General features: G+C 39.2%; 2 protein-coding genes across 2 annotated transcripts; one reads left to right on the top strand and one right to left on the bottom strand.

Annotated features, from left to right (window-relative positions):
* The first annotated feature begins 7,060 nt into the window (after nt 1-7,060).
* Nucleotides 7,061-8,970, top strand: LOC145444464 (serine/threonine-protein kinase Nek2-like). Its single transcript, XM_080322452.1, has one exon. The coding sequence runs from the start codon at nt 7,095-7,097 to the stop codon at nt 8,499-8,501; it is 1,407 nt and encodes a 468-aa protein (XP_080178578.1). The 5' UTR covers nt 7,061-7,094; the 3' UTR covers nt 8,502-8,970.
* Nucleotides 8,971-9,752: 782 nt separating this feature from the next.
* On the bottom strand, nt 9,753-13,001 carry LOC145444466 (uncharacterized). The gene has a single exon (XM_080322453.1). The coding sequence runs from the start codon at nt 12,895-12,897 to the stop codon at nt 11,767-11,769; it is 1,131 nt and encodes a 376-aa protein (XP_080178579.1). The 5' UTR covers nt 12,898-13,001; the 3' UTR covers nt 9,753-11,766.
* Nucleotides 13,002-21,792: the final 8,791 nt, after the last annotated feature.

Genomic DNA, 21,792 nt, shown 5'->3' with positions numbered 1-21,792 from the left:
GCTTTCTTGACTTTTATGAATATTAAATGTTGGTACTCCGTGAAAACAGCCCCAAAATTCCTCAGGCTATTTTTCGTATTGGGGGATTACACTACTTCTACTTGACAAACTGAAAATAGCGAAAAGTAAGTAAGTAGTTCACAAAATATTACGCAGTAGAAGTAGCGAATAAAAGACCTGCTTGAGTAAGTACCAGAAGTAGAGGAAAACTACTTGAGTACTTCGAAAAAGTAGAAGCACTTCGTTACTGACCACCTCTGCGCACTTTGCCCAGGTCTGCTATAGAACTAACAAATAGCAAAGTAGCATTTACCTCAAAAGAAACCGGACAAGCAAAATATAGTCTGTGGTTTCAACAGGACTTCGCTTAGCAGAAAATACAATAGAATCACCTTCAACGCATCAATTATCAAAAAGGCAACACTAGATGAAATTTCGAAATCGTGGTTCACCGGTCTGCAAAACTTGTTTTGCAAATTTTACCCCTCCACAAGCTTAAAACTGGTTGATAATACGACTGGGTTACATCACACTGTGTCTTGTGTAACGCATGGTTCATTCTGTGTCTTGTAGCTTATTTTGAGATAATTCGCGGTTTCACTATTTACATGCGATCAGGACATGTTATAGGACCACATGTGGTCAAAGTGGTCGAGTAGGTACTCAAGTAGAAGTAGATATAACACCGAATAACTCTACTCAAGATGAAGTAGCAGTGGATCAACTTGCAAGTAAAAATGTATTATAGGCCTAGTGTTGCATAAAAAACAGAAAACTGTCAAGTAGAAGTAGAAGTAGTAGTCTGAAATCATAACCACTTGAGGAAGTGGTGCGAGTAGGCGAAATCTACTTATAGCAGTATTGGGATGACTCAGAGTCATGAATTGAATCGAGTAACCTTTCTTGACTCCTGTCACTTATTGCAAAAATGACTTGACTTGACTTGGTTCGACCGGGGCCTACGTATATAAGTATCGTAGGCCCCGATTTGACGTTTCAGAAATGCGGATTGACTTGTGAGTTGACACAAAACTCACGACGAGTCAATTTCAAGTCATCAAGTAATCGATGTCAACTAAATCGCTCTCTTTTATAAGTTCGGATTGTTAACGACATACGCTGGTGTGACCTGTGAGGGTTACCAATCATTCCTTGATTGTGCGTTTTACCAAGCCTCCGTTGTTATATCACAAATAGATTGAGCGCAAACGTAGTGATCGGAGCTTACAGTTTACGTTGGCGTAAGCTAGTAATGAAATAATACATTCGCAATGTGTTATGTTCTTGATCTTGCTTGAACAATAACACGTACTACGAGGTTGCAATATGAAATCAGCATATTATCAGTAGAACAACTTAAGACAGGCGACACGATCCAGAGTGCAGGTAAACGAAAGACGATAGAGAACAGAACACAAGGGTATAAATACAAGCACGACACACGAGGAAATGATGATTGGCGGTAATTACTAATCCTAGACAAATAAGAGACAAACGATACCTACGTAAAATACACGAACATAACACAATGTATCTCTGGTGTACAAACTGCTCACAGTGCCCAGTGCTCACCTTAACCAACCCTCTTGTATGATTTTAATTTTCTGAGGTTTCGTATTTTATCCAGTATTTTGGCTGATAGTTATGGACTGGGGCTATACTGTTACTCGCGTAGTTTGAATTTTCTGCGTATGCTTTAGGGATACAGCGCCTTTTTGCGTAATCAACTCTTTTTTTCGTTCCTCGATTCAGAATAAATGGGGATTCCATCTGTATTTGAAACAGTTAGCAAAATGCAATGACTTTGAATCATGTTTCGTACTTTCAAAGTTCAACTTGACTCGACTATAGTGACTTGACTCGTGACTTGACTTGACTCGACTTGACTCGAGTTACCTCCAAAAATCGGGTGACGTGACTTGACTCGAGTCACCTTTGAAAATCGAGTGACTCGATTTGTCTCGAATCAACATGCGCAATGACTCGAGATTACTCCTGACTCGAAGGTAGTGACTTATGATACCAACACTGACTTGAAGTACTCCTAAAAGTAGAAAAACTTCGTTACTGACCACCTCTGGGGACACGATGTTATGAACAGCAGCCTTCTAATACCCGATCTTATACAATGTTCGATCTTGATTTTCTTCGACTGATTTTCTTTTTGGCACTTATTTCCCGTTTTTTCATTCTCTTCCTCGTATCCGTTCTTCCCCGGGTATATCTATGGGATTTATTTGTAAAGATGGCGTAACAATAGCGAGAAAAAGGAGGAGGAGTGCAGAAAATGCTGCGACACTTCGACTACGTGCTTGTAATGTTTGGATCAAGTCATTACCTCCGAGTCACGAGTAGGGTAGCTGGAGTTGGATATCACCATTAGGTAAACTCCCACGCTATGTTCATTGTTCATATCATATTTCCAGACAAAATTCAAGTTGGTATTAATAAATAATTACTATAAACCCCGTTAAAGTATAGTAACAAGTAGTGAACGACAAAGTTAGTCGACGGTTTAAAACATCTGTGGCGAGACGAGGAAACAGATCTCTTGCACATCACGTGGCAACGCGATTGTTTTGAAACGAATTTCGGTTTGGAATGATGACGCTTCGTTGCTGCAGACGCTTGGGTTGCTCGACCGTTGGGGTTTGGGTATTTAAATTTAATCTGTGACCAAAACACTGATGGCAAGTTACCACTAAAGCTTACGTCGCTTGCAAGATAGCAACTCGGAATATTTTTCATCAGTGAAGGTTGCAATTCGCAATTATTTGCAATGTTTCGGTAGAAAGGGTGTTACTCTCTTGTGATTTTGATACATGATAGTGATTTGATTTCGGATTTGTAATACTTTGCAATGCTCCTATTATATACTTATAGATTATTCCATTGTGAGGGGATTCAGAGAATGTACTTCTGATTATCTTGTATGACCGACTTAGCTAAAGGGCTTATAATTGCTAGACAGCTCAAAAAGATATCAAAAAGCATCATATGTCCAATATGGAATCGGTGTCTCGTGCACACCAAAGATTCTATCGACTACACACAGGTGTGACGCTGAAAACCGTCTTGGCACACCAAAGATATTGCGCTGGGCGTACCGGGATTCCAACCCGGTCATATGTCATATCATGTGTATAGTCTGCTGAGACTGAGTCATGTTATGGTGGTGTGACTGGTGTCACTGTCTGGTGACTGGTGTGATATTATAGATTACTATTGATAGTGGGACTGTGTTCTCCAGTAGAGGCAGTGCCATAAGTTACAAGTAATAAGTTGGTTAATTACAAATAGAATTAGTGATTTGATTTGCAAGATTTCTCAAAAGTCAAAACTACTTCCAGTTCCATTGGAAATAGGAAATGATGGTCTGGAAACGAATACCAGTGAACTCGGCACTTGGTGAATTCGGCCGCACAAACTCGGCACTTGGTGAACTCGGCCCTTGATGGCACTAGAACACCTTCGCATTGGAAATGGATTTAATATGATTAAACAGTATATTCATATTGAAATGAACCCGAATATTTTCGGCTGACACTCGTCAGGGGTAATCGTCAGCAACTAGTAGAGACTTGGAAAGAACATTGTATATCAACAATCGTATCACAAAATATGACGTCACCAGCATGAAATTTCGAATGAGAGAGCGTTCAATGTACTATTTTTAGGTGGTACACGAACTACTTTTGTTGACCTTGGATTGGCCCCATTTTCACCCGTTTTGAAAAACAATTGATTTCTGCGATCAGTAAGTGTTACGACACAGTCCAAACCAATGTGATTTTTACAACAACACAACTGCTCCTGCTCCCTTCAACACGCAAAGACGTGCTTCCTGCACTTCAACAAAGTAATGTAGTGTACGAATATAGGTGCCACTGTGATTGTGGCTACGTGGGAAGAACGCCAAGACGTCTGCAGGACCGCATAAACCAACATGTCCCCAGATTTATCAGAACACGTGCGTCACGCGATGTGAAAAGCTCACCCTTAACTCATCCACTTAAGATTGATGCTGATCGATCAAAGGCCATTAATTCTGCCATCGGCAAACATCTGTTGGATAATCCGATTTGTGCGAATAATTATCGAGACGACCGATTTCGAATCGTAGGTCGAGGCCGTTCACAATTCCATTTGTGTGCCTTGGAATCAACTTTTATCAAAATACACCAACCAAAACTCTGTCAACAAAAGGAGTTCGTGTATCACCTAAAAATAGTACCGTACATTGAACGCTCTCTCATTCGAAATTTCATGCTGGTGACGTCATATTTTGTGATACGATTGTTGATATACAATGTTCTTTCCAATTCTCTACTAGTTGCTGACGATTACCCCTGACGAGTGTCAGCCGAAAATATTCTGGTTCATTTCAATATGAATATACTATTTGATTGTATATTGAAGTTCTGTACCTCCAAGAAGCTCTTCAAAGATTTAATATGAATGAACAATATCATAAAGGAAATTTAAACGTGTCGTGGCTCGCGGTAGATCTCGTAATCTTGGCATGCTTCAACCCTGTTATAGGGACACCCTAACTCACCCCAAACCTAATATCCTCACATCCAATTTTAATAGACCCTCTTCAAACTCTAATCTTTGGATACCCTTTCCCCATCTTTGACCCTAACCCACCTCCAATCCTGATATCCCCCACCCCAAACCTAATATCCCCCATATCCAACCCTAATATCCCCCTCCCTCAACCCTTATACCTCTTCCCCTCTTACGATACGCTAACCCCAACTTTAACCGTAACCCATATCCATCGCTAATGCCCCTTCTCCAACCCTAATACCCCCTCCCTTAACCCTAATATGCCCCCTCCCGAACATTGATATCCGTCTCTCCAAAGGCAAAAAATAATTTATTTTGACGTGATCATGCGAAACATTTGTTGATGAGGAACACTGGCTTGTCGTGATCGTTTAACGGAGAAGCGCCGCTTGATCTTCCAAAGCTCCGATCTCACATACAACGCCAAGATCCATCTTCTCAAAACTTACACGACACACGCCCGTCACTCGCCCAGACATTGCTTCATTGATCATTTGCTACCATCGTTTAATTTTTCTTCTATTTTATTTTTTTAACTACCACAACATTTTTTACAGCCAGACTGTTTAGAGTCAAGTGTACCTGTTTGATGCTGGTGTGATCAGACTAGATGACCTTCACGGTCTTATCGATCATTCCTATCTAATACCGAGTACTGTGCATGCATATTTTCTGTACCACCACCACTGCCGTGTGTTATGTATTTTGGTTGGATGAAAATAAAGACTCTCTCTGTCTCTCGCGCCATCAAATCAACAATACTAAGCAGACCGCGCGTGGTCGGTATATGAGCGCTGCGGCTACGCAATCCGTGATCCCGCGGCTACGCAATCCGTGATCTAATCACGCCGTGACTGCGTGATCTACAGATGCCCTGACCTCCTTACAAGATAGACGAATCACTTGATAATACTATTATTAGTTTGATAATTCATATTAATAGCTGTTAATACACTTAATTACAAAATTTCTCGAGAGCCGAATTCACCGAGGGCCAAGTTCTCCAAGGGCCGAATTCACCAAGTGCCGAGTTCACCAAGTGCCGAGTTTGTGCGGCCGAATTCACCAAGTGCCGAGTTCACCGGCAACCCTGGAAACTATAGGCTACTAATGTAAGTATAGATTCAAAAAGCAGGTTTAGTCGATTTATGCAATAGTTTAATAGTTTTATCAAATGCACAACTTCAGCCAAATCATTGTGGAGACAACTGAACAGCTGAGACTCGCTGTGTGCCTGTGTGGCAACTCCAAAATTGGAAGAAGTCGAAACACTCTCATACTTACTGTGTGTGTATAATGTTTTTGTTGACAATGCTATCTAATCACCAAGGCTTAAGTTATATACATTAGAGTGGAATTGGTGGCAATGGCAACGTCACGCAGAAATTTCTGTTTAATTACTTAATTATTCTATGCAGAAAAGCTCTCATCACACAGGGTTTATTTCAAAAAATGAACCGAGATTCCATAGGGCTACGTTACATTACGGACGACTGATCTGATCTTTTAGATTTTTGGGATACCGAATTAGATGATGCAACATTACCAAAGCTTATTGATAGTCTTGGATGACAATGTAATATGATGAAAGTTCAATCATTTTCTCTACTAATCAAAAATATCCTAGATTGATACATCAACTGATAAGCCCACCAAACAAAATTTTGTTGTTAATGCAGCAATGTAACAAATTCTAACATGCAAATTGGCATTGCAAACTTGGTAAAACCAACTGATATTTTTATTGGCTGTCTAAAAATCAATAATTTGCTTCCACAGCTTTTAAGCCCAAAACTACCTTCCTTAGCATAAGCGGTTACCAAGATAATAAATATGGTAAAATTGCTATTTTCGGCTTGTTCGGTGAACTTGCACGACCACTAGAGGGTGCAGGAACCTGAAATCACGATAGTACAAATTCATTTGAGATCTGGGACCAAATATCAATAGGCCTACACCGAACACTTTTTGAAATTAAAATTTTTCTTTTCACTCCAACTAATGTGGTCATGGTCAATGGTGTGAAGCTTAAGTACGTAATTGACCTCCAAAGATTCAGGTTCATTTATGAATTGAAATTTATTATCTGTGTATACAGAAAAGTCATGAAGGCAATACCAACTTTTAGCTTATTGTGTTTAATATACAATTGAATAGTATATTCATATTGAAATGAACCCGAATATTTCCGGCTGACACTCGTCAGGGGTAATCGTCAGCAACTAGTAGAGAATTGGAAAGAACATTGTATATCAACAATCGTATCACAAAATATGACGTCACCACTCACCAGCATGAAATTTCGAATTAGAGAGCGTTCAATGTACTATTTTTAGGTGATAACACAACAAAAGGAGTTCATGTATCACCTAAAAATAGTACATTGATTGCTCTTTGTGATACGATTGTTGATATACAATGTTCAATTGTATATTGAAGTTCTGTACTTCCAAGAAGCTCTTATTGTGTTTACTGAATGGCAATCTAATATAGACTCTTTAATCTTTATTGTAGACAAAAATATGCCTTCAAAATTAAGTGACTACGATATTTTGTATACCATCGGTTCTGGCTCGTATGGCAAGTGCCTTAAAGTACGAAGAAAAAATGACGCAAAGACACTTGTTTGGAAGGAAATGGATTACGGATCGATGACGGAACCAGAAAAGCAACAACTGGTATCAGAAGTCAACCTACTGAGGGAATTGAAGCATGAATACATTGTGCGGTATTATGATCGCATAATAGATCGCTCCAGCAGTCGTCTTTATTTAGTCATGGAATACTGCAGTGGTGGGGATTTGGCGAGTTTGATATCAAGGAGAAGGAAAGAACGCTCTTTCATCGAGGAGGACTTCATTCTCAAAGTGTTCGCGCAATTAGTTCTAGCACTGCAAGAATGTCATATCCAACGAAAAAAGCTTGGCCAAGGCAAAGTATTGCACAGAGATTTAAAACCGGCTAATGTCTTTCTCGACGAGGCCAACAATGTTAAATTAGGCGATTTCGGACTAGCCAGGGTGTTGAACCATGATACAAGTTTCGCAAAGACATTTGTAGGCACCCCATACTACATGTCTCCCGAGCAAATGAACAAACTTTCATACAATGAAAAGTCTGACATATGGTCACTGGGATGCTTGGTTTACGAGCTTTGCTCGTTATTACCACCGTTTACGGCAGCCAATCAGAATCTGCTTGCCGTGAAAATCAAGGATGGCAAGTTCCGAAGAATCCCATCAAAGTACAGTGACGAATTGCAGGAATGCATCTCGCTTATGTTGAAAACGACTGCCGCACGAAGGCCCAGTATCGATGAAATACTGAAAATGGACCTGTTGTGTGATACGCTGCATAAATGCGGCTTGCATATGCCGATGAGTCCAATCGTCAAAAAACCGGACGAACCAAAATATCGAAACCAGGAGCGGAGGAAATTATCTCTCCCAGTAGATAACGAAAGTTCAACGCACTCTGATGGTAAATCCAAGGAAGTCAAAGATCTCGAAGTTCGACTGCAAGAGGTTGAAAAGCGCGAACAGGAGTTGAGAAGAAGAGAGAAGCTTTTGACAGAACGCGAAAAGCTGGCGGAAGAGAAAATGTCAAATGCGGAAGCAATTATCAAGCAATATCGTGAGCTGAGATCGGAGAGAAACGGCCTATCATCAGAAGCTTTACACGACAAATACGAGAGACTAGGCATATTGCCTTCAAAGAAGCAAGTGCATTTTGCCGGTGAATCAAAAGAAAACATCCCAAACTACCAGGTAGATGACGCCAAGTACCGAAAGCTAAGTGGCGTCGGTCCCATAAGCGACAAACACTTAACGGATTACAGGCAGAAGTTGCGGGATTTAAGAATACATAATCAAGCAAACAAGAGATACGACGGTAATGCAAAGGCAAGGCATCTGCTTGGAATGCGATAATTTGAGTCACTGTCTCGTGTCAAAGATCGACCGTGATATCTACATAGTGTATTCAAGTGCAGCTCCACCAAAGGTCTTATCATGCAGTTAATAATTGTGAATGATATCCTGTATCAAATTTATCATCACTACTATGCTAATGTAATGTAGCTCACATCTCGTTTGGTAGAATAGCCGTTGATGTTTGCGCGTTTGTGGTGCTCACGCACAGTTCAAGATCGCACTTTATATGTCCATGTGTGAACTCTTTTCATAATTTTGCCTTAAAATTAGCTCAGTATAAATTTTTTCTGGATTTGAGACAATGGTTCATGGAGTCATGATATACTGTTCACCATTTAAATATGTTCTGAGCACACCAGTGATTCAATTGCTTGTTTGCGTATTTATTTACTACAATTGAAACTAGTGAGCACACTTGCTACTTATGATTTTTTGTGATCAATAACGGATGAACTGAAATGCTTTATATGCTGAAAGTTAGTAGTGTGGCATCGGGACGAGGTTATGGTAAGGCAATGATTCCCAAAACGTTCAGGTTCGATGAATTTGATCAAAAATATTCTGTCAGTGGTCATCAAGTAGGATCTATGGACAGCTTCATTAACATTTGAGATTTTATCCCGCCTAGCTGTCTTCACAATTATGGTTTTGAGGCACATTTTATCACAAAACCTACACGCCTGTGAGCCTGTCCAAATTTAAGCCTCAATCAATCCATGAGCTTAAATTTGCAAGATTCCAGACAACTAAGGATATATAGAATGTCCACTTGTGCATAGTGTCATTTTCTGAGGAAGGCTGACACCTTTGAATACGGTGATAAGATTAATGCATTGATTTTGAGATTCGTAGGAGGAATGCAAATTAGATGGAAGCTGCTTTGTGCATAAGAAATGACCTGTGTGAAAGTATTGTGGGCTGAGTAGTTAAATCATAGTCAACAGGGTAAGTACTGTGGACTTGACATTGGCCTACCTTACAGCATGGTTTCCAATGCCCAGGATGGTAGCCGGTTGTGAAACCTCTACATCAAGTAAAAACGCTTCTTTGTCAGCTAGCAAAATGCACAAACTGATGAGTATGGCCCAAGTTACCTGCATACCTAGTGTGACATGTTTTGGAATCACTGGTGTAAGCAGCTCAAGTTAGATTGACGAGTCTTCTAACTCATTCAATGACATTGCCTTGTTCTCTTGTCACACGCAACTTCGACATCTGTGTTGCAAATATTTTTCACACAATTCACCATTTTCTACATGATAACGTCAAAATTTATTCAGTTGCAAAAATAAAACCTCACAATCCAGCTCTTCTAACAAATTGCAGAAAAGTACTCTACTTGCAATATAAAAATACAGGAGGCTATTGACATGCGAAATTTCATACCGAGTTGGACTAGTTGAACACAGCCTAGCAAGATACTTAAAAAAGAATTACATGTTGAAGTCACAACAACAAGCATAAAATTTGTATCTTATTCAATGATTCAATTTACATAACATATATCTACTGCAAGAATACATTTATTACAACTAGCAGACTTTTCTGGTACCTCTGATCACGAGTTATCGGCACACTAAAGGGGTTCAAACAATGCAAACTGAAACTGATATGGACAAGTATGTAATAGTCATTATCTAAAAATAGTACATTGAGCTCAAGTTATCCATTCACCTCAATTATTCATAAGTTTTATGATGGTGACATCATATTTGGTAACACGACTATTGACAAACAGATTTCTTTTGAAATCTCTACTAGTTGCTGATGAACCATTGACACTATCAGTAGAAAATATTTTGGTTTATATCAATATGAATACATTATTCGATTGTTCAAAGTTCTGTATCTATTCAGATCATTTAACGATGTCATGTTCATTGTCATTGTGAGTAGCAGATCCTTGTTTCATTGGAAAGCGTTAAAATCAGCAACTATCAATCGTAGTTTATATAAACAAAAATAGTTGGCTTTGTTTATGCTTATACGATTCTTACCTTTAGCGTTGCTATTACGATGCCATATAGTTTTGCCATTGTTATAATGTGAATCTCATGGTCTGCAATTCTGAATATTACATCATACTTTTTCATATTGGTGTCACTATTGCATCTGTTTAAACTTTTCAGTACAACCAAAAATTCGTCTCCGAAATGAATGATGTGATGAAAATAATGATCTTAATTAAGATACCAATTTTATGCTCATGGTTGTTGTGTTGGAATTGAAATATGAAAATAATGCGGATTGTGTAAAGCCAAAAAATACTCCTGCGTTATACTACGGCAAGGCAGCACAATTAACTCAACACACAGAATATGGTACCCTGATGCATGCAATTTAAAGATTTCAAGTAAGACAACAGTAATAAACCATTGTGATGCAATATTCGCAGGATAATATCAAAAGTTGAGGTAATTCTGTGAAAGCCATCAATAATCCATGGCCGTGGATATATTTCGGGCTTCATCAGGAAAGCAATATATAGAGGACGAACTTTGGCGCAATATTTTCCGTGCAATAGCAATCATAGTATATCAAGAAATGAATAGGAACATTGAAATCAATGAAGTGAACGAGTTTCTGAATATGAATTTATGACAGCAATATCTTTTTCTCACCCCACACCAGCCCAACACTGGGCAATTCAAAGGTTATACATTTACCTGGATACGGAAGTTAACAACTAGCTACTAGACGTAAGGTGACCAAGTTTCACAGGAGTTTGGTGGCAGTACCTACTAGATGGGGGCAAAAACAATTCACCCAAGACGTGGCGGTTCCCAACCTGGGGTCTGTACAGCAGTTGAAGAGCTCGACAATGAGAATATTCACTCAGTATGAAAACAAATACCAAAACCGACTGGATATAGTCAAACTACATAATATGAGAGTTGTGCTATTCAAACTGAACATTGATGACTTAATTGGGGCCAAACAAGTTTAGTGTAGGCCTACCCATCCCATTGAACCTTGCCATAATTGATAGTTATGCGTTTTCATTAATCTGTGCGGCTTTTGAATTTTTCCTATAACATTCTTTGATGTTATAAGGCCGTGAAGTAGCAAAATAATTGTAAAGGGTCCCCCTGGGCAAAATTTTTCTGACAGGTTGGGAATCACTAACATAGACTATGACTAATACAAAACCTACCAACGACATACAATTACAAGGCTCAGAGTAACATGCAATAGTGAAATAGAAGCAATATCGTTATATATATGTAAATAATTAGAAATAACACAGGGCAAGTGGCCGATTTCAACTACCAAAACTACCAAAGCTCCCAAAACTTCCACTGCTCCAAGAGCCGCTGCTCCAAGAAAATCTTTTCGTTGCTTTATGAATGGCGTAACCTCCCAGGGCCGCCGCGGCTGCCCCGCCAATCAGCTTTTTATGCTTTCCGGCCTTCTTAAGCATACCCCCGCCGCCAGCAGCTGCTGCACCACCACCACCTAGAAGAGCTCCAAGCCCACCGAGTCCCCCTTTACTCTTCTGTTTATGACCATGGGATTGCTGTTGCGGGTAGTATCCACCTTGTGCCTGTGGGTAGTAACCTCCTTGAGGATAGTTTGCATATCCGGCGCCATATTGCGGTTGATGAGGACCTGGGGGATAGTTGCCAGGTGGAGGTGGATACTGTCCTACAGCCCCTGCTTGTTGTGGGTAAGGTGCGGGAGCCGCTGAACCAGCATGTGGGTAATGTTGATGTTGTGGGTATCCACTTTGTGGAGGGTATGCTCCACTGGGATGTTGTGAATATGGAGCCCCTTGGGTTGGCGGATATGGTGCCCCTTGCTGGGGAGGATAAGCCCCACCTTGATTGGATGGGTATGGTGGATGAGAAGATCCAACAGCTAATCCTTCAAAGCCCAATGTGCCCATCCCTGGTTGTGTTGGCGGAGGCGCCTGAGAATAAGGTGGCGGTGCTCCTTGGTATTGGCTGTGGTTTGCTGTCTGGGATTGTACAGGCAATGAATGCCCTTGTGGTGGATAAGGATATCCACTCGCTTGTTGTGGGTACCCTGAATTCTGTACAGAATAGCTCGATTTTTGGATGGGTCTTGCATTGTTCAATGCCTGAAGCCATGAATCCAATTCTCTTCGATTATCGGCGAGTAAAAGGAATCTTTTATCCTTGGCTATAAATAAAAAGATACAGTCTGTCTCTCTGTGATCTGGCAGCTTAGGGATCTTGGCCATAATTCCAGCTCCGACTTGGATATCTTGACATTCAGTGGCAAGATTGATATTGCCGCCCCGTGGGCCATCTTTAAAATCGTAAAAGACAAACTGTCCATCAGTGTAAAGTTTGAAGTAGCGTTTTTTCCATCCTTTGAATATCCCAGTTGAGTATTTCTGTAGATATCCTTCTTTCACTACACTTGTCATAATTTTATATCAATCAGGTAAGTAAGGCAACAACCCTGCCAAATTTATGTGTTTTGAGAATTGATTAAAATTAAAACTGTGAACTATGACTTAATTACAATCTCTTTCATCCAATCACTTGCTTTGAGAATTTTCATCGAACAACTATTTCGGTGGGAGTTGAGTGCTGCCATAGTAGCATATATTAGCAATAAAGTGAGAGAGATGATGACCCACTTCACTAATCACAAAAATTATATAAATTAAAATTAACTATACATTAAAGGGTATTGATCAGCAGTCAGCACCAGGCCCATTTCAATGGTTATCAAGGCTTGATGCCTGGCTTAAACATTACATGCATATTTTCAAAAAATGAATAAAAAATCACAATAGGGAGCGTTGGTACTGTGGTTGGATTGGATTTTAATATTTCTATTGTCATATACAGAAACAGTAATTTCGAGTTGCTATGTGCACTGTCTTGCATGATTGTGATTGTATGACCACTGTCCTGAGTGTCCTGTTATTCTTATTCATTTCACTCAATAGTCCCTGCTATACTTGATCCGATGTGGAATTAGTGCCTCGTGCGTACACCAAAGATTCTACTGACTATAAACACAGACGGACACAGGTGTGACGAATGGCACTGAGAACCGTCTTTGGCACAACGCTAAACGTACCGGGATTCCTACCTGGTATACTTGTTGTGAAATGTTCACTACTGGCAAACAATATTGTCAACAGATTGACTATAGGCCTACATCAATAAAATAATAACAATATTCTAAGAAAAATCCAAAGTGGTCAATTCGCAGCTGGCCCCTGCCCCCTCGCAATCTACCCAGCCCGTCTGATTTCAAATATATGAAAATATATATCTGGTTAGGGTACGGTCCGTTCGGACATCACCAAAACGACCCTCTCAGTTCGAAAGGTTGCCAGTAAATTCGGCCCTCCAAGAATATCGTATTAAAATGTATTACCAACCGTGAACCAACCAACCAACATGAATTAATTACAACATAATTACTGTTATTAAGTGATTTGGATGTCAAGGCATGCGTAGATTGCGTAATCGCGGGAAAAAGCGCGGATATTCACGGGGACCTAATTTACTCGGTACAGGTACACAGAAGATATACGGAAACTAGAAATCGCCAAGTTTATGTATCAGTTTCACTGCGGTCGTTGCCCTGAATATTTCAATGACTTCTTTACCTCGGAATCAAAAGCGCACAAGTAACACTGTAACACACGCGCGTCCACGTCGTCCAAATATCATATGATCGACCGAAAAGATCATCGCTCTATCAAATATGCCGGGCCTGATGTGTGGAACAGTATCCCGCCGGCCATCCGGCAGTCGACGAGCATGTCCACATTCAAGTCGAAATACAAGCAATTACTACTAAATAAATACAGTCCATCCTCAAGATTACCGGACCAAGAGTGACCTATCGATCTCGTTTCCCATGACATGCCGTTCTATTTCTTGTCGCTTTCTTTTTCTATACTATCTCCTTTACTTTCATTCAGTGTGCATGCCTCCTCTTTACATCGCCTAGGCCAAGGTGGGTGTCTGATTCAATTGAATACTCCTAGTCGCTTCGACATCTTCCTGTCTTTTCATTGTATCGCATTTTTTGTGGTGTATTGAACTGATAAAATTGCTAATAAACCAATGATGATGATGATGAGGTACTCGGTACTCGAATTTACCGAGGGCCGAAGTGACCGCGGGCCGAATTTACCGCGGGACGAGTTTACTGGAAATCAGTTGGAAATAGTCTCAAATGTGAAATACGTATTGTGACAATAAAGACAAACAATCGCAGTCCACATTCTTTATAAACAGCATGACCGCCATGACGAGATGAGAGATTACAAACGGCTCATTGCATGCATCGACCATAGCTAATGATGAGCAATGAGCATGTCCAGACCGCTGGAAATGGACCTGTAAACGGCAGAAAAACCTATAAAACCTGATTCCAAAAAGCCGTAATAGAAACAGCGGAAGAAACAGACAGCGGAGCTTTCCAGAGTTGCCAACTCCAGATGGACAAAAATCGCTAAAACTGGTGCTGAAAATCGCTAGATGTCGCTAAATCTTGAAATAAAATCGCTAAAAAAGTCGCTGTCTTCGAGAATTAAATCCATTTTAGAGATGTAGTCACACTTATTCAAAATGACTACACCAGATCCTTTATCAGGTTTGGTTATGTGAATTGACTTATTGGATTTCAGGGATCTGATGCTCCTGTAGCAATCGGACGTCATCGTGAAATCACTTCTGTCGATTGGAGTTCCACAAAAACCATGCGCTAAGCTACTTAGTTTGGCTTTAAGGGCAACAATTTTCTCACTGTGTGCCTTTGCTCTGCTTTCATCATCAAATTTCTGGTGATGATGTGACAATTGTCCAAGTAATACCTCAAATTCAGCAAAGACTTCCTCACGCTTGATTTCTGTCGGTGGCACAGAAAAATCAAGACCAAGAGATAGTACCAACTCTTCTGTGCCGCTCAGCTCATAGTCCGATAAGTTGGTAATAACCTTACCATTCGTAATGTTGATCTCGATGAGTCCGAAATCTCTATGTGTTCGTTTGATATATCTAGTTTATTCACGAACGTGCCAGTTCAAGAGACTATAGAGATTTGTGCCAATGAACTCTATGGTGGTGTCCTTCCATCTCCTCCATTCTCAAGGTCTTCTTTTGTTAAATTAATGCGATTGATCGCTTGTGATGTCGAATTTAGTTTCAATAACACCATATATACACAGATCGATGGTGTTGCAATGGGATCGCCGCTTGGTCCCATTCTGGCTAACATTTTTGTGGGGTATTACGAAAAACGGTTATTCGAAGATATTGATCGACCATTAATGTATCAAAGATATGTTGATGACACCTTCGCCATATTTGAAAATGAATCCCAGTGTGATTTGTTTGTGAGCAAATTGAATGGTTTTCACCCATCACTGAAATTCACCATGGAAAAAGAGGTTAATAATTCATTAGCATTCCTTGATGTTGTAGTGGAAAAGACGGGTGCTAATTTTGTTACATCAGTTTACCGTAAGCCTACATTCAGTGGGCAATACATTTCGTGGGATTCTTTCTGTCCAGTAAAACGTAAAGTAAATTTGATAAGAACTCTGGTACACACAGGGCTCTGATGATTTGTAGTAAAGTCAAACTTGATTCTGAATTGGAGAACATTCGGTCAATCTTTCAGTCAAATGGTTATCCTGATCATATCATTAAAATGACCATCGATCGTAAACTCAAAGATTTCAGAAAAGTTAAACCGTTCGGACCTAGAAAATGTCCTGTTTATTTGCATCTTCCTTGGATTGGGAAAGTGTCCAACAGGTTTGAAAAACAAATTAAATCGTCAGTGAGCCATTGTTTTTCACAAGTAAAACCTCAGATAATCTTCACGACGAAATCTCTGATGCCTGCTACGCAAAAGGATGTGCTACCTGCGACAAATCAAAGCAATATAACATATGAATACACGTGCCGATGTGACAGTCGGTATGTAGGTCGCACGTCTCAGCGCTTGCAGCAAAGAATTCGCCAGCATGTCCCACGGCAAATTAGAATAAATAATGTTTCTCCAACTCCTTCATCGCAGTCTGTTGACACACTGCGTGATTATGATCAAGTTACTGCTTGTAATTCGGCTATTGGACAGCATCTCTTATCCCATCCAGAATGTGCTGATCATTACAACGACAGTCAATTTTCTATACTTGCTCGTGGCCGTTCTCTTTTTCATTTAAAGGTCCTGGAATCTACGATCATAAAGCTACGAAAGCCGATTCTCTGTCGCCAGAAGGAACGCCTCTACACTCTTGGAATATTTAATTAATGTTATGTGTTGTGTTTTCGGTTATTTATAACCGAATATGTACTCGTAACGTTTGTTTTGTACCGTTACTACCGTATCTAGCCCGTCTACTAGTTGTTTGTTTTTGTTATTATTACGTCATACGGACAAAATAGCTCTTACATTTCGAATTTGATTCACCCCATCACTAACGTTCGCTACTGATGAGAGTTAGTCGAAAAGCTTTTAGCGAATAAATTAACAATATGAAGTTATTGTTTCGCGTTATTCTGAAGTTCTGTACCACAAATCACTTGTTTAAATGTAAAATATCGCGAGGTTATACACTCTAAGACTTTGATTATTGCAAAAGTAAATTGTGATATGTTTGTTAGATGCATCCAATTCAACTAGAAGTGTCTAGTGCCCAACACTCGTAATATCAAAAAAGTACTTGCTACACTGTTATTTGCTAAACGTGTTTTGCATTGTTGTTCATTTCTAGTATTGATTGAAATCATTCTTGAACCCTCAAATAATAATTCCCGACATGAAACCAAGCCGCTGAAAGTCGTTACCATCACGAAGATACAATGTGTACGATGTTTGTCAAATGTGTCCTACCTGGCCAACAGAAAACAATTTTCACTCACTCGAAATGAAACCAATGTGATGGTCTCCATTCGATATTTTGTTTGTGTCAAATACTTTGCAATGAACACATTTGCGTGGTTGAGCTTTAGATCATCAAGCTGTTATTTGTAAATCAAGATTTCGGTAAACTTGTAAATGTATCGTTTAACTAACCGACATTTAGTGATTGGGGAACATACCAAACGATACACATCCATCTCCGAAATACTGCATTGATCTCAATTTCCATCATCGTGATAATCGAAGTACATTTCTTTCGAATTCGTAACAACCGGTGTTTCTACGACACGATAAATTCTTGACAAGTTATGCTTAAGATTGGTTGCATATCGCGAAAAAAATAATATACCACTCATATTGATACTGTCACTCCATTGATCGATATTTTCAAACGAGTAAAATTTATTACTTGAGTTTCCCCGCTTAATGTAAATGAAAACTCAGCCGTCTTTTAACATCACAAAGACATTGATAAAAAGTAGGCAATCAAACACAACACTTTGTACGACACTAATTATTGTTCCACACATCTCATTTCATACTAAGTGTATACGAAAGATATTCATGACACATGAAAATATTCCCATGCTACAAACCTGTACAATGATTGGTGGTGCTTTCAAACTGTTTCGATATCACAAGAACTTTATTGTCTGAATGGGTGTTCATGTATCTTAATAATCAAATAGTTCAACACAGAACTAGTACGAACAGAAACATCAGAGTTGTTTACACAAAAGTTTGTATGTGTACAGTATGCGAACACCATGTGTAAGTCCAGCACAATTGCGGTATCCATCCGAGTTTAGTTAACACAAATTTATTACAACGGAGCCACGTAAACTTTCGTGAAAGAAAAGCATACTCACTTCCAGAGGGTTATGTCAACGCCATAGCAGTACTCCAACAACAAAGTACATATGTTTTCTAGTCACGGTCCTTACATCTTTCACATAGATCAAACTACTTTGCTAACGAAAAGTGCTGAGTCATCACAGGATTACCCTCACAACAAAACAGCTAGAAGATATTATCATACAAAAATATTCCTAACCCTTTGCGCACCAGTGACAAATCATACAACAAACATTTTTTGTGTGTCGAATTGTTGTTCAGTGTCAAGTATACCTGTTGAAACGTACATTAAAACAACACAGTCACATTTCAATTAAAACCACAAATCTATTTTCATTTCGTCACAAACTGTCACATACAGAAAAATAAATTTTCTTTCCCCAACACATACTTGTAACCAATCGCTTTCATTAAACACTCAACTCCATAAAAGTATTTACTCTCTACAACATAGACATTCCGATGTAGTCAACAAATATTTTTATTATTCAAAATCATCGACTTCTGTTTACGGCGTTAGTGTGTGCATGTCATACATGTGGGGCCCGTATTGAAATGGACACGACACGACTGAATGTAAGGAGATAGAAGTCTATCGCATGGATCGGGACCGAACAAGTTAGTTAATGTATTCACGGTCATGATTGTGTTTGTCATATACGAATGATAGGGTTACTGTCAAATCTACATACAACAACCTTCTGGCACTCATAATAACAATTTCATTCTCCCCCATAATAACAATTTCATTCTCCCCCCTTCGTAATTGCATTCTCACGACAAGTATATTGTACAACTCGACAGCTACGTTTAACAATACCAACGACACTAAACATACGATACCTACCCAAGTAAAATTACCATTTTCACCTGGAGGTCAGGCGTTACCAGAGTAAAAAATACCATTGTCCTTTGAAGATTTATCGTTTACTCAGAGTAGCAATACATTTTCACTTGAGGGTCTATCGTTTCCTAGAGTAACAAACCTTTTTCACTTGGAAATATATTTTTTCACCGGGTAACAAACCTTTTTCACTTGGAAATATATTTTTTCCTTGAACAACAAACCTTTTTCACTTGGAAATATATTTTTTCTCAGGGTAACAAACCTTTTTCACTTGGAAATATATTTTTTCCCTGAGTAACAAACCATTTTTACTTGGTGGGTCGTCGTTTACCTGAGTAAAAATATAATTTTCCTTTGGAGATCCGGCGTTTACCCAGTGTAACAAACCATTTTCACTTGGAAAAATACTTTTACCTAGAGTAACTAATCATTTTCTTTTGGAAATATATTTTCTCCTGGGTAACAAACACTTTTCGTTTGGAAAGCTATCATTTACCTGAGTACCAATACCGTTTTCACTTGGAAATTTAGCTTTTCCCTGGGTAACAATACCATTTTCGTTTTGAAAACTGACCACCACACCGGATAATTTGATATTTTTGTATATTGTTACAACGGATAGTGACAAAATATACACCAACAACGACCCCGATACATTTGTCTAATCAAATATTCACTTGCTCTGATGCATCCCATCAAAATCATTGGTTACTCGCATGCAATAACAATGTGCTGTTGTACATCGACATGTATGTTTTCGGAATTGGCGAATAAATGGGTTTCCGATATGTCCGCGATGTCCGGGTTCGCGCTTTGGATTTTCCAGAGTCAAAATGTCTGAATAAAACACCTCCTCGACTTTGGTAACTGGTTGGTACACGGATAATGATGTTCGGAAAACGGATGAATTTATGTTCCCCATCGCGCTAACAACTCTGGGTTACTTGCGGGTTTCCTCAGGTCTGTTTACTATGTTGTGTCTTTACTGGTCAATACATGTCGCTCCAGTCAGCTGAAACCGGATCACTAATATGAGAAAGTATGTGGACCGGATCAGGATATTCACTCATGAACCAACGACCAATATTCAAGTAAACATGTTACAGACCGTGTTTTGTCTTCATGAAAAATACCAATGCATACACCATCACATCAAGTACGTCAAGATTGTTCATACATACCAAGTATTCGCGTAAACGAGGTGTACATACAATGTGTCGGTGTACAAACATCATGGAAAACAAATTCATGTTCTCAAGTCTCATCATGCGACGACTCTGTACATTCAATGTGGGCAGTTACCAAAGTCGAGGAGGTGTTTTATTCAGACATTTTGACTCTGGAAAATCCAAAGCGCGAACCCGGACATCGCGGACATATCGGAAACCCATTTATTCGCCAATTCCGAAAACATACATGTCGATGTACAACAGCACATTGTTATTGCATGCGAGTAACCAATGATTTTGATGGGATGCATCAGAGCAAGTGAATATTTGATTAGACAAATGTATCGGGGTCGTTGTTGGTGTGTATTTTGTCACTATCCGTTGTAACAATATACAAAAATATCAAATTATCCGGTGTGGTGGTCAGTTTTCAAAACGAAAATGGTATTGTTACCCAGGGAAAAGCTAAATTTCCAAGTGAAAACGGTATTGGTACTCAGGTAAATGATAGCTTTCCAAACGAAAAGTGTTTGTTACCCAGGAGAAAATATATTTCCAAAAGAAAATGATTAGTTACTCTAGGACTAGGTAAAAGTATTTTTCCAAGTGAAAATGGTTTGTTACACTGGGTAAACGCCGGATCTCCAAAGGAAAATTATATTTTTACTCAGGTAAACGACGACCCACCAAGTAAAAATGGTTTGTTACTCAGGGAAAAAATATATTTCCAAGTGAAAAAGGTTTGTTACCCAGAGAAAAAATATATTTCCAAGTGAAAAAGGTTTGTTGTTCAAGGAAAAAATATATTTCCAAGTGAAAAAGGTTTGTTACCCGGTGAAAAAATATATTTCCAAGTGAAAAAGGTTTGTTACTCTAGGAAACGATAGACCCTCAAGTGAAAATGTATTGCTACTCTGAGTAAACGATAAATCTTCAAAGGACAATGGTATTTTTTACTCTGGTAACGCCTGACCTCCAGGTGAAAATGGTAATTTTACTTGGGTAGGTATCGTATGTTTAGTGTCGTTGGTATTGTTAAACGTAGCTGTCGAGTTGTATAATATACTTGTCGTGAGAATGCAATTACGAAGGGGGGAGAATGAAATTGTTATTATGGGGGAGAATGAAATTGGTATTATGAGTGCCAGAAGGTTGTTGTATGTAGACTTGACAGTAACCCTATCATTCGTATATGACAAACACAATCATGACCGTGAATACATTAACTAACTTGTTCGGTCTCGATCCATGCGATAGACTTCTATCTCCTTACATTCAGTCGTGTCGTGTCCATTTCAATACAGGCCCCACATGTATGACATGCACACACTAACGCCGTAAACAGAAGTCGATGATTTTGAATAATAAAAATATTTGTTGACTAGATCGGAATGTCTATGTTGTAGAGAGTAAATACTTTTATGGAGTTGAGTGTTTAATGAAAGCGATTGGTTACAAGTATGTGTTGGGGAAAGAAAATTTATTTTTCTGTATGTGACAGTTTGTGACGAAATGAAAATAGATTTGTAGTTTTAATTGAATTGTG

This window comes from Botryllus schlosseri, chromosome 8 (assembly GCF_051294905.1).
Source record: "Botryllus schlosseri isolate E-star chromosome 8, Bs_hap1, whole genome shotgun sequence".
NCBI lineage: Eukaryota > Metazoa > Chordata > Ascidiacea > Stolidobranchia > Styelidae > Botryllus > Botryllus schlosseri.
The sequence above is the reverse complement of the archived record's forward strand: the minus strand, read 5'-3'. Positions and strand labels throughout refer to the sequence as shown.

What these genes read in the sequence shown, in the direction of transcription:
- LOC145444464 (XM_080322452.1), top strand. Translation starts at nt 7,095, where the DNA reads ATGCCTTCAAAATTAAGTGACTACGATATTTTGTATACCATCGGTTCT.
- LOC145444466 (XM_080322453.1), bottom strand. Translation starts at nt 12,897, where the DNA reads ATGACAAGTGTAGTGAAAGAAGGATATCTACAGAAATACTCAACTGGG.